The 14,195-nt window shown below is 33.4% G+C and overlaps 1 protein-coding gene across 2 annotated transcripts in view; it reads right to left on the bottom strand.

The window, feature by feature from the left end:
* Positions 1-14,195, bottom strand: part of SPOCK3 (SPARC (osteonectin), cwcv and kazal like domains proteoglycan 3) — a 214,798-nt gene that overhangs the window by 124,348 nt on the left and 76,255 nt on the right. For both annotated transcript variants that reach the window (XM_074822872.1, XM_074822871.1), the window contains exon 3: positions 12,101-12,146. In XM_074822872.1, the coding sequence (XP_074678973.1) occupies positions 12,101-12,146 (46 nt within the window). The remainder of the gene's footprint in view (positions 1-12,100; positions 12,147-14,195) is intronic.

Here is a 14,195-nt window from a genome sequence, read left to right as displayed (position 1 = left end):
ATCCAATTCACATTTACTAAAATATCTTCATAATTATGATGGCTAGAGGCATTTTTTTTTTCATAATTGAAGTGAAAATGTAGATTGTACAGTACAATTATATTGTCATTAAAAATAGGTGATGGTTTCCACTATGGTGAGGAGACTCTAGACATGAGCAATATGTTTATTTAAGACTTGCCAGAAATAATTTCTTTATTAGTGGCTATAATGAATCAGCTGACTTCCCAGAAAATCAGATACAACCAGCTTCTAGAGATGCAGGTCTGATCTTAGCTTTATTAATTTGATAATATTCAGCTTTATTTAGCTCCTACTATTTGAAAAGTGTGCGTGCTACAGGTTATTTGCCTATATGCCTACATTTGTCCATATATTTGCTTAAAATAATACCAAATGTCATGTTAATTAAATTTCAACAAGCAGAAACATATAATTGTCACAAAAGTATGAAATGGTTTGCAACATCTACTATTTCTCTAAGAACTAATATTGTAAATGAAAAATAATTTGCTCTCTGCTGAAAAATTATGGAACAGAATTAGGATCACTTGGTAACTTTTATAGATGGATATGGATTTGTTATTCTCACATGTTAAGGAAGCAATTAATATTCAAAAATTGATTCAATTATTACTAATGGATCTATTTATTTATAATTCAAATTTGGAAGAGCAATCCAGCAAAGCTTCTCATCATCTCTTCTTTAAGTCAATTTACAGCTAGCACTCACGGAAACTGACATTAGCCAGAACATCATTGTTATTGGGAATATAACAGGAAATCAAGATTAGCAAGACATAACATAGGAATCATCTCTGTGGCAGAAACCACAGTAAAGTAACATTATTTCACAACCTGCTGAGTGCATTCTGACATATTCCTGATTTTCCATTCCCAGTAAAATGAAAGGGGAAAAAACGTTAAGCACAAATTTTTCAGACTTAAATTCTATTTCCCTGCGCCAAAGTTTTGTGATTCATTTCTGATGTGCAAAGTAAGAACCAGCTAGATATTTTGCTTTACTACACTTACCAAGACTTAAACTATGTTTTGAGTATTCCATGAGCGGTTTAATTCCTCTAGTTTAAAAGGTATGTCTGACTTCTTTGCCTATAAAGTTTTCACATTTGACAATGGGTTAAGAAAAATATAAATTATCTAAAAGTTCTAACTAAAATATTAACAATTAGGTCAAATGCCTAGGTTACAACTCTAGGCAGACAGACACCTAGAAGGCAATAACTCATATTGCCTGCTTTGATAAAACACACAATTCCTGAAGACATCTAAAGACCACCAGTGTCTTTCCTTCTCTGTTTTGAAAGATGGTGATTTCTCACCTCCTAATACAGAATTTCTCACTAGGAAATGTGTCAGTTCTAGAGTGATGAGCTGAATTCCAGCACCACAATTTCCAGAAACAGTAGGGAGGAGAGCAAGGTAGCGCTAATAAACAGTGGATACTGTCAGCTAACATGAAATCCAGATAAATGTTTAATTACAGTTAACAGTGATAGTGGTTACTTTTTGCCTAAATTGCATAGTGATCAGCATCCAAAATTTGCATCCGTGTATATAGGCCCTCCTCAGGCACAGATGGTTTCAATCTACACTGCTGTAGATTCATAGTAAAACATCCATGTCTTGCTACACGACATATCTACTGAGAATAAACACCTTTTAACTTCACCAAGAAAACGAATCATTGTGCAGCTAACAATCTGAGATTCATGAACAAAAATAAGAGAATCAACAAGAAATAGCCTAACTCAGTAACCTGGATAGGGATGTTCTGAAAAACAAGAATCTCTAATTTTTGTTTCTTCTCCCAGGGACTGTATTTGCCATTTAAGATTCACTACATAACATGAAAAGCAGAATGGGTAGCTACAGCTGGATGTTCACAAGAGGCATCTTCTTGTATATTTGTTCTATCTGGCCACATGGATCTACAACTTCAGTAAGAAGAACAGAGATAAGGTTTTTCTGTAGGTGGCCAAGCAAGTAATTAGGAGTTTAGATTCAAACCCCTGAATGTCATGAGCTGTCTAGAAGTCTAGTTTCTGACTGGTGAGCAAATGCTTCAATAATGAAGCATGGAGGTTGCTTATACTCTAGAAATACCTACTCTTGTGAGTGCTCAGAAATCTCCATACTGATGTATTAGGGAACATTGTGTAAAGCCTCTTACCAGGTTTCTGTTCAGATGCATCGCTGTTCTAGCATTTTATATTACTAAGCTCTGGAACATTAGCACTGAGTCAAGTCGCCCTTCAAAGGTTGAAGTTATGCTAGATAAAGTTCTGATAAGCAAAGAAACATCTAATAATGAGTCAGAACCATCTGACATAAAATAAAGCACTGCCATATTTCCTTTTTGCTCATGGCTGCAATTGAAGTTTCAAAAAAATGTACATAAAAATGCATTTATACTTGATTCATAATATGGTACTGCTATTCTGGATACTGTTAACATAAGTTAAAATAATTGATCAAAAAAATAAAATAAAAGCTGGCAGTCTCTGTTCTTCCTCTGGAACAAGCCCACTAAAGCTTGACATCTTTTTCACAATTTCAAAATACTTCACTCATTCTTTCTCCACTCACTTTAAAACAATCATCTTCATTGAGCCACACATTTTTAGCCACTCATGCAGAAACCTTATTTATATGTCCTAATCCACCCTCCCCATTCTAGCTCACAGAAGAGTAGGTATGTGTGTCCTGGAGAAGGGAAACTGCATAGGACACGTTCCACCAACAGCTTCTTTTCTAGTGTAGTCTCCAACTGAGAAACTTTATTCTCAGCAACCTCAACAATATGATATGAAGGGAGAGCAAGTTTTTCAAGAGGGCAGATTCCAGGATGAACAGCTAGGAAAGATAATTTAAACCATAAAAATATGTCTGTGTGGGTGCACGTACCTGCATGACTAAAGGTGTGTAAAACAGCTAGTAAGCATCCGTGTCTCACTTGGGTTTTTTTAAACAGAACTGCTTACTGCTGATTGCCAAATAACTGGTATATTATTTAAGGATCTCCTAATTTTCTTATAAATTTCTATTTTCTAAATCTCTAAAATCATCAAAAAGACAATCTCTTGGGACCACTTCTTCTCAAGTTCCACATTTCTGGCCTACATGCCTCATCTCAAATTCAAACTGTGTTCTTTGCAACATCCAACGAATGCACCCAACATCTTTCAGCACTGGAGTAACCAATGTGCCTTAGATTTCTCATCTATGAAACAGAGATGTTGCAACTCTTCATATACTGATGCTTATTAAATGTTTTGATATATTTACTATTAAACTCTCATTTGAAGTCTTTAGAAATTAACAGCTATTACACTACCATAGGCTGTAGTTTTCCTAACAGAGGTTTTTACCTGAACAAAGGTTATACTTAACCCTACTTATTTATTCAGGTTTCGGGCAAGGGTGTGAGTATGGCTGTGTAAGTGGGAGAAATATGAAATCTAAAACTTTCCTATCAAGATTTTAAGAAAAATTACTGACTCCAAATTTCTCAAACACTGAGTGCTTACCTTCAGACTTTCAAAAGACATTTGAGCAGCCTACTCCTATGATTGTTAATACTGTTTAAAAAACAAAACAAAGACCCCCACCAAAAATAAAACTAAAACAAAACAAAAACCAGACACTCTTCTGGACCTCAAGAGTCCCCAAAATCCCTAGTTACCTTTGACAATCTTTGCCCAGGCTCACAGCCTGAACTGACTACATTTTTCTTTTTCAATGGTTAGCAGTAATGGCTTTGTAATTTCTAAATTATATACAATTCTCCCCCTCACAAATATCTGTGAGCTCTGCTTCAAAAACATTCCCACAATTTTGTGTTCTCTCTTTTGGGTATTCCTTCAAAGTTTATAGGAGAATAGCTTACCCATAGCTCAAAAGTTGATGTAAATGAGAAAGTCCACAAAGTGAAAGTCAAATGCCACCCTTGCTTATAGCTGTGCAAATTCAGAAAAGCTCCTATTTACTTAAATTGCTAAAGAACGGAGTTACTTTGGATTCAGACTGGTGTAACTGACAACAAAATTAGGACAATTATATCCAGTTTCTTCTACACAGAATAAGAAATTCTCAAATTTTCTGCAAAAATATCCAAACAGCTATGACTAGTAGAAACACACATGCATACTTGGCTGACATCCTTTAACATTTCAGCAGCTTTAGTGAAGCACTTCTTTTTTTTTAAATCATAATGTCCACTTCCTTTATTTGGTAGAAAGAAATAACACCTTAAGACTACCTGAAAGTTCACAATCATAATGTATCACTAGAAAACAGTTAAGCTTTATATTATCTTTTCCTAAATACACTAAATCATAATTTAGAAACATGCTGGCTGCGTCAAAACTGACTTCTGGGTTCTCCAGCTCAATCAGGGGAAAGAAACGGCTGTATATCTGTAACAGTAGAAAGGTATCTTCTTGAAACTTATCCCACATATTATCTCATTTGCCAAGATGATTAGTTTTGCAAAACAACATGCTATAAGATGTATTTTAATTATTCCAGTCTCTTGGAGAACTGGTCAATTTCTGTATTTAATTATGTATTTTTATGTTAAAGAGGGCATTTTAATCGAAATTTTTTTTACTGTAATCCACTTCAACTTTTAAATTTTTTAAACCAACTAAAAGATAATCCAGTAGACTATTCATATAAAGTATCTAATATATCATATATATATATATGTATTTTGAAGAAGCCTAGCATAACAAAAAGAATCAGGAAAAGTACTTGTGATAAAACTGAATTAAGATCCCCACATAAAATGCATTCTGTAAAGAAGTTACAAAAGTTGAAATCACATCCTGCATCACAATATAGAGGGCACATTAATTTTTAAGTTTTTTGTATACATTTGGGCTCAGACAAACCATCTATGAGAAGTTATTTGAGCTTAAAATACTGAAATTAAAGGCAAATCTCAAATGCTTCAGTTTTCTAGTATTTAAAGATATTCCACTGTTACAAGCTAACAACCACAAATATACCAAACCAAAACGTAAGAGTTTATCTTCTGTAAAATTGTAAATGTAAAGAAATTGGATCTACTCAATTAAAAATTCACCTTCCAGGGTTTCTCTTGGATCACTACATTCATGTTTGCATGAAACGCTTCTAGTCTCCAGACTGAGAGAAGCCTGTAGTTTGGAAATACAGAACTACAGGTGTTCTCCAGTTACTAGCTTGTAATAAAAAAATCTACAATTTTAGTCGCTTTTGAGTATGCACCTGTGTCCTGACTCATAGCTATCACACCCGACGTAGCACAGAAAAGGAAGAAGTTGTGTATTCACTGTACACGGACAGGATGGAGTGGAGAGCAGCTTGGAAGGAAAACTGGAGATAAGAAGTCAAATAAGGCGACTTCAGAGCAGCAGAGCACGCAGTACTTCAGACAGGGTGTTCCACAGCCAAACCTGGTCTCTCTCCAGAAGGAACCATGACTCAATACAACAATTTGACAGCTTAGATTTATTTTTTTGTATTAGCAGATAAATTCAAAAAAGTGTCTAATGAATACCAGTGAGCATTTTACTAACAACCTGCGTTTATTATTACCACAAGTATTTTCTATAGGACCAGTATTCATCTTTTATCTGACCTACAGATATTTTTTGCAGTTTTAGTTAAGTCCTGTTTTGAAATTTTTAAGGTTGTACCTCTCCATCTCACCGAATCTCTCTCTCTATATGTATATATCCATCTCACAGGATCTGTATTTCAATACATGCGGCTATCTATTTGTTTCCATCCATGAAGACATTTATATGAATGAAATGTTAGTTTAAAACTATCTACAGACACCCATCATCAGGGCATAAAGCAGGGGTGGCAGGGAAGCAGGAACAAGGGGTTAAACTGCTACTGGAGGCAAGCAACATCTCATATTATGGGCTGGATTTAGCCTCACTAAAAATCCTTTATATAGCCTTTCTTAAAATAGCTGTAAGAATTTAGAATCCATTCAATGATTCTACAGAAATAAATACTGAAACAATCAGAGATCCATAACTAGAAAAGTAGATGTGTACTACCCCATGAACCTGCATTAGGAGTCAAGATTGCAAACTTTCATGGTGTTACCACAGTAGAGAAATTTATGGAAGAGAAATAGTAAAAGAACCACTAAAGCACAGCATCAGATAATGAACAAAAAGCACCATTAAAGCATTCCTCAGACATCTACAAAGTATCTTTTGAGGCAAGTGATGGCTGAAAGTAATGAAAAGCAGGTTGGAATCAGTTTAACACAGGATTTGGCGTATTTTCTTGGTGAACAGGAATCCTAAACATACCTAAATACCTGAAGCTGGAAACTGTTCACCAGATGAAAATGTTGGCTGAGATAAAGAAGTGGTGTCTTTGTAGGAGGACACTATGAATTTCAAAAATAACAGAATGGAAAGATGTTAAAAATACTTCATGCTTTTTTACTATTAAGACTATATTTAAAGTGATATGTGATACATTTTAATTGCAAGGTACTGCAATTTATCTTGAAAGTGATGGATATATGTTTCTAGTTTAAAAACATCAATAGTTTTGCTATAAAAACTAGATCATGAGTGCACGTATCAAATGTAGCAAAGTTAAATCTACATAACTGTTTTCACAGTCTTCAACTAATGGATCTTCATTAAACTCCCTTATGACTTCCCAGGGCTTGCAAATGAGTGAATCAAATCATTTCATTGAATATGACTCTAAGTGGGTTTCAGTTCACAGTACAAACGTATAAACGTATTCACAAATTAGAGGTGTGTTTGCATGTATTTGCATATCCTTAGTTACCCAAATTATTGCAGAACTAGGCAGATGAAACAGAGCTAAAAGGCAAAGACTCAACTAAAATATAAGTGTTTGAAATTGTTTCAAAATCTATTTCTGCTGTAAAATGGTATCTACAATATTTCTGCTGTAAACAGACATCTAATATAACCTGATACTATAAAAGCCAAAAATAATTCAGTGGAATGGTCTACAAGAAATGTTATAAATATCTCTACAAACCAACGATTCCTTCAGGGTGTTCATCCTCCATGGGAATGTCATTTCATATTTTTCCCATTACATGAAAATACTTCACTGTTCCTCCAAGGTAATTCTATTGAGCAAGGGAAAACACCCCTTCCACTTTAAAAAATTATGCCAGTATCTTTGTGTATGCAATTTTATACAATAGCTTCAACCTCCAAGCTCTGCTACCATCTGTAGTCTAAAAATAAAATGTACCAAAAGTATCCTGAATATTTTTGTGTGATGTAAAAGTGGTATCTGAGGAAAATGTATTAATAAGTTCTGTGTTGGGGTTTTTTTTAAATTTGAGAAAACAATGATAAAACATACATTAAAGCTACTAAAATATTCAACTTGGAATAGTCCAAAACACAAACATCATAATTGCTTGTTTCTAACACCATGTAAAGGACAAAACCTGCCTTTTGGCAGTAACTAATTACGATTAATAGAACATTCAGATTTATTCCAACAGTAACACCTGCCTCACATGACTGTTTATTAAGAATTTACATTGTGATATTTATAGAAATACATAAACATTATGTTTGTACATATATATCATATACAGCTATTTAAATACATTTTTCTATCTTATATGTATATAAGCAAATAAGACTTCAATGGGAACAAGTACTGTTTGGACAAATGTCAGATGTTGCTTTAAGGAATGGCACTGGTGGATTGCAATGCAAGTCATAGTATTTTTCCATCTTTTAAAATAACTTAGATTTTGCAGCCCAGGAGTAAATATCACTATACATTTTCATAGTAAGGGCTAGTGTCCTGGAATGTTTAGACATCTATTTCCATATAACCACTCTCTAACCATTATTACCAATGAAACTACACAGATCTGTCTACCTGAGCAATTTGGACATGCTTAATCATATTAACATAAGAATGCCTTTCAAAATACACCAAGTATAGAAGAGTAAATTAAGACTCTATTAGGCACTCATTTTACTATCATATGCACAACTATTGACTCCTTGAACCAGATTTTTCAAATATCACAACAAAATATTAGCATTAAGATTTGGGTTCAGATTAAGGATGCATATTGAAAAAATATATATTATCCATATACAGTAAATCTATGAAAATATCAGAAAAGGCTTTAATAATCATATAAATCTTAAGAAAATAATAACTATGTGTAGACCTCAAAGATACGCCTATATTGCAAGCACTGGTTCCTCAAAAATACTACCTGCAAATTAATATGTTTAATATGTTGGCTAAAAATAATTTTAAAAAGGTCCCCATATATTGCTGATTTCGAGCAGAACACAGATACACAAAATAATAAATGTAAACAAGAACCCATTTGTCTGACTACTAATGATATCGGCAAGGAGTTACATGTGTACCAGGTCCCTATGCCACAGCCTAAAAGACAAAGGGGTGTAACAGACAGTATTTTTTAAAATGATAACTAACGATTTAAAAACACAGACATACAGCTAAATATTCCACCACCACCTCTATTAGTTAGCTGGGGTTTATACAGTTTAAAGGTCTTCATATTTTGTTCATATATAGATTTTGGAACTTCAAATATCTATTTGTAATTTTATCATGTAAAGCTGCTATAATTTAAATCAGAAAAAAAAAAAAAATCTGTAAAAGCACTAGTAATTCCTATAATCCATTATTTTCATAATAAATAGAAAAAAATATCCAGGCTAGTAGACCTGGACTTCAGATCTTTTAATGCAAAAAAGATTTCTTGCTTATTCCGTACTTTCACAAATTTATAAGTAAGTTTCTGAAAAGCCAAATATTGATAAAACAAATGAAAATAAATAAAACACTGATAAATTAAGGATATTATTTATTTCTCTCCTCAAAGAACCTATCTGCCTGCATCTTCAGGAGTATTATTACAAACTTTAACACAACAGACATGGGAAGTTGTTACTGCTCCTGTTTAAACACCACCTTTAGTGAGCAATTTTAGTCTCTTACTGCAAGTTTATCTCTACATTTTAAAAATTTGTGCTTCACTTAAGAGTTTCATGTTTTCATTTGGGAGAACACATTTCATGAAATGCTCTCACTTGTAAGAGAAGCTGCTGCACAAACCAGAATGGCATTAACAGAAGGTTGAAGGGGAAACCCTTGGAAAGATTCTCTAACACAGACTGCTTGGCTGGCAACAAGCCCTAACAGATCACAGGACTCCACTGTCAGTCATTCACGATGTCCCTGTTTATTGTTTTGAATAGTTCACTTTGGTGAAAGAAAAAGAAAAAAATGCAAGCCCCCGTAAGTCTACACATATGGTTACTGAGGTGAAGAGCTAATTAACAGTTAAACCTGATCTCTTTTAAACTTAGTAGTGAAGTGGTACACAACTGAAGAGGAATGGCACTGGTGCAGTGCTTACGGCACAGCCCTAGAACAACACTTACAGAGACTATCAGAATGTAAACCTAAACCTTAGTTTTCATAGTCTACCAACTCTCACTTTTTCCTATCTCATTAAATAATACGAGAGAAAAAACAAATGTGCTGTATGTCTTTTATTATATTTCCCCAAACAGAGGGAATCATAAAAGATCTGATTTCTTCAGTAAATCATGAACATTACATTCGCTCCTAAGGAGTCGACATTTGCAAGGTTGGCACGCTTTTAAAGTATGAATGGATCTTCCCACAAAATATCACACATGATCACTTTTCCCATCTGATGAGAGAGACCTGAATGTACGAACAAGTACATGGTACTTCCATAGCTATATTTTATTCTCAGGAGTATTTTGCTATGTTTCAAAAAATCATTTCACATTATACCCAAAAGTAAGAGGAAGACAGTTTTGCAAATATGGAGAGAAAGATTTTGACTGGGAAACCTTCTTATATCTTTTAGTGTATCTCCCAGATCTAGTCAGTAATGTTATTTACAGACTTTCAAAAACATAACAACAGCACGCCAGCCTCTGATTAATAAAGAATATCTGTATGTCAGAGTCTAGAAAACGTTTAATTATTGAGAAATTAAATCCATTCACATACAGCTCATTTCAATATCATTGCTAAATTCAATACAAAGACTGTAGTAGTTATTGCAGGAAAACTGAAAAGCAGTGCATGGCAGGTAAAAATACTTGATAGTCTTTAAATGATAGACTGACAAATTAAGACACTAGGAATATTTTTAAATAATAAAACTTCAGTGTAGTTTTTATTATGAAAAAGTAGCATTACTTGTTTTTCAGCTATAAATTACACAGTAAAATGTAGATAAAACTACTCACCAAATGCATTTCACTCTTTTAATGTTAATTTTCAGTTAACAAGGATATGAAAACTCTGTAGGCATGCTTTTAAAATATTCACTACCCAATACACAATTCATTTTGCAAACAAGGTAGGACAGATAACCTTAACATTGTTTTCTTAGTTGGGTTGTTTGTAAACTCAGAAAAGTATTCTACAAACATTAGTATCAGGATCCCCAAAGAACTCAGGGTAATAGAACAAGCCAGAGTGTATAAAAGTGTAAATCTGTTGGGAAAAAATAGTATTTCAGTGTATCTTCTGAAAAAATAGCAACCAATTAAAAACAAAAAACAACAAAAAAAACCAAACCCAAAACATATCAAGTATGCGATAACAAAAAAACATGAGCAGAACTAGACTGTATTCAATTCAATGTCTTCTGATGAAAGATTTTGCACCAAAAAGTCCTTAATTAAAGTGTAACCTATTCCAGTTCTCATACTAAAAACGTATTTGCAGACTATGCCCCTCTATCAAAAACAAAAAAAAAAAAAAAAAGGAATAGACTAAAGGTACTTTGTAGTGAAGTGATAAGCCTGCTTCTTTGATGAAGTACTTCACCAAAAGAAAGGAATCTTTTTCTCTGAGAAGTCAGAAGACTAAAGTCAAGTACGTTTTCCTAATATATTAGTATATAATGAGGAGAGACGCATGGTCTGTGAAATTGGAAGGTTCTAAAATATTCAGGCTGCCATGGATCTAAATTAATGTTTACAAATTTCCACCAAACCCGCAGAAAATCACCACAATTCAGAGAGTAGTGATAACATAACTGTGACTTTTTTCCCCTCCCTCTACTTCTCTCTCCCACAAACTGCTAAAACAAGCCAGGTGCATTCATTTAGAGAAATTAAGGCATTCCCTTTCACAGGCTTATTACAGTAATCCTGAATTAAAGTGACAAAGGCATAGAACTTGGTGGAAAGTCCATCTCTAAGAGATGTGGTTGTAAAACACAATTCATTATAAATCTCCATTAAAAGGTAGTATCCATTATGGAGAAAGTTGTTTAAATTGAATAAACATTATTTTTGCAACGTAATTTTATCTCAGTCTGTTGTGTACAAGCCCCTACACTGTTTCTTTATTGCATTTGTGCCATTGGTATTATCAGAAAAGACAGTCTCTGAAGCTCTCCTTGTAGCAATTAAAAAAAAAAAAAAGTATCAAGATTCTCAGTAGTTTCACAAGAGTAGTCATACACTTTGAAACAACATCCATGAGGTGTATTATATTGACAGTAAGTATTAAGTTCCAATGCCCGAGGAGGGAATATTTAATGCACAAATTTGTTGCGTTTGCTCAAACTTCTCTAAGGCTCAAACTGTTCTACTGTAGCATTCTCAAAGCTCCATCTGTGTTTTGCCTCAAGACAGATCACTTGAACATGACAGAGACTTCCAGAACTGTTTTTTCTAGATCTTATCAGCCATATATAAAATACTTTCAACATTTTAATGTCATTTTTTTAACTGCAAAAACAAATATCAGATTGCACGCCTGTTTTTCTTCAAATGTCCTACTGAAAACACAACAGTGCTAAAGTTAAATATATAAATAAAATTAAACTAAACCTCCCAAACCCCATGAACTTGCTTATATGAGGGAAACTTTAAGCTACCCTGGAGATTCCTAATGCTCCCATCTCTGCCTCTAATCAATAAAAAGTTTGTAAAAATCACAGATATAAAATGATGATTATAAATACTTAAATTTTATCCCATACAAATAACTAGTAGCAGAATCTTACCTTGATCAAATGGTTTACCCGGACTCCACGTACGAAAATAATCATCCTGGAGAGGGAGAAACAACTTACTTTTAGTAAAATGTAACAAATCAATGTATACTTGAACAATTCACAGAATCATTAAAGACAGAAGATGTATACCAACCTCTACTTCCTAGAAAAGGCAAGCAGTAAAAAACAAATGAGAAAAATATTACAGTCATCATAATGGGACAAATTACTCATACAGAATAAAACAGTGTCATTCAGAGGCCATTTGCACTCATTAAGTAAAAATGCTATTCAAACAACGTTACTTTACTAGTATTTAAACTAGAAAAAAGTATTTCTCACAGTACTTACACAGGTAACGTTTTTAACACTGCTTTTAAAATGTTACAGCAATTGTCCAGTACTTTAAGTTCTAAGGTACTGAAAAACTTCATTACACTTTCCATTAATGATTTTTCAAAATCAAAGCTCCAAAGTAGTCACCAATAAAATAACTACATTTTAAAGAATGATACATGAATTTTAGAAAAATAAATATTCTGCTATGTAGTTTTCAACTGCATCAGTAAGATCTGTCATTAAATATTAAATATTAAATACTCCATTTTCTATAAATCATCTTCCTAAACATAAAATAACCTCCTAATTATGTCATCAGCTGTATTAGGCTACAATTTCAAGAAAGAAAAACTTAAGTAGTTTTCAAGATTTTAGTAAATTTGTTAATAACTTACAAATTCATAGCTGAGACATGTAAATAAATTGATCCCCACACCTCAGATAATAGATGGAGCAGAAAAATGACTAGAATTATTTACTATGACTTAATTTAACTCACTATTCTCTAAAACAAAACATTAAAAAGACTGTACCTAACATTTTAATATCTCCATAAATCCAGGTTCACAAACTGAAGTGGGTGTATTGTCACATCCACCAGTTCCATCCCACTTGCTAAAAGATCACCAAGACCACCATAAAGAAACCTCAATTCACAAAAAATTGAACTACTAGGAAAATGTGAGTCTCATACAGTTGTCAAAGACACATAATCTCAAAAATGGTCAAGCATCAAGCTCATCTTTACAGAAATAAAACACTCTTTGGGTTTTAATAGTTCAACAGTTTAATAGTTCAACAGAAAAAAAAGTGGTTGCAGCCTAAACTATATTTCACTGATGAAGTTTTATTAGTAAAAATGTTGTTATGGCAATGCATGCTTTGGAAGAGGAAGAAATGAGCAGAATCTGGAAGTGCACAATAGAACCATAGTTCTGTACCAACACTTATGCATTCCTTTAGTTTGATGCTGCACAGATTAACAATCTGTGAATCACTGTACATTATTTGCCCTTTTAATTAATATTTTTGGAACGTAAATAAATACAGACATGCATATCAAATGATTTAAAAAAAACATGCAAGAGATAAGCAGAAATTACAATTATAATTGTATTTTCCATTTATATCCCTCCTTATAGTAACTATGGAGATGCTACTCTTACAGTAGTGTTCTGATCAGGTTTGAGCCAGCTTTAATCCAATGCTGTTCCATAAATCACACTGCCAAAACTTTCAATTCTTGAAAAAACATAAAAGTGATAGATTCTCTTTTCATTTCTACTAAATCAGTAATGTTTACCTACAGTGAGCCTATTTGGACAATATGTTTATTATTAAAATGGTGAAAAGTTAGAATAACTAGAACATAAGGCAACATGTTAGAACGGAAGAGCAGTCTTGGGTGAGACCAAAATCCCTAAGGCAAAGCATCCTGCATTAGGCTTAAGGAAGAACGTAGAAGTGGAGTTTGTATAAATTACATGTTCTCAAGTTGGCCTCAAACCAACCAGACAATAAATCAATTCTTGTTCATCTCTATACTGCAGACAACTTCACAGATCCCAAATATAACATCCCTCAGGCATTTCTAGAAATAAGAGCCTTAGCTGACTTACTTCTGTCTACAAAGCCACTCTATACCCTTCTCTGAATCTTTTCCAAGTCTATTTTTTTTGCTATGGTATGACTAGAACTGTGGAGAGCATTCAAGATGAAGCAGCACTATGTATCTATATACAACACGATAACACTATTTTGTTCT

Source organism: Strix aluco, chromosome 4, assembly GCF_031877795.1.
Source record: "Strix aluco isolate bStrAlu1 chromosome 4, bStrAlu1.hap1, whole genome shotgun sequence".
In the NCBI taxonomy this organism is placed as follows: Eukaryota; Metazoa; Chordata; class Aves; order Strigiformes; family Strigidae; genus Strix; species Strix aluco.
This window is presented reverse-complemented; position numbering and strand designations above follow the sequence as displayed.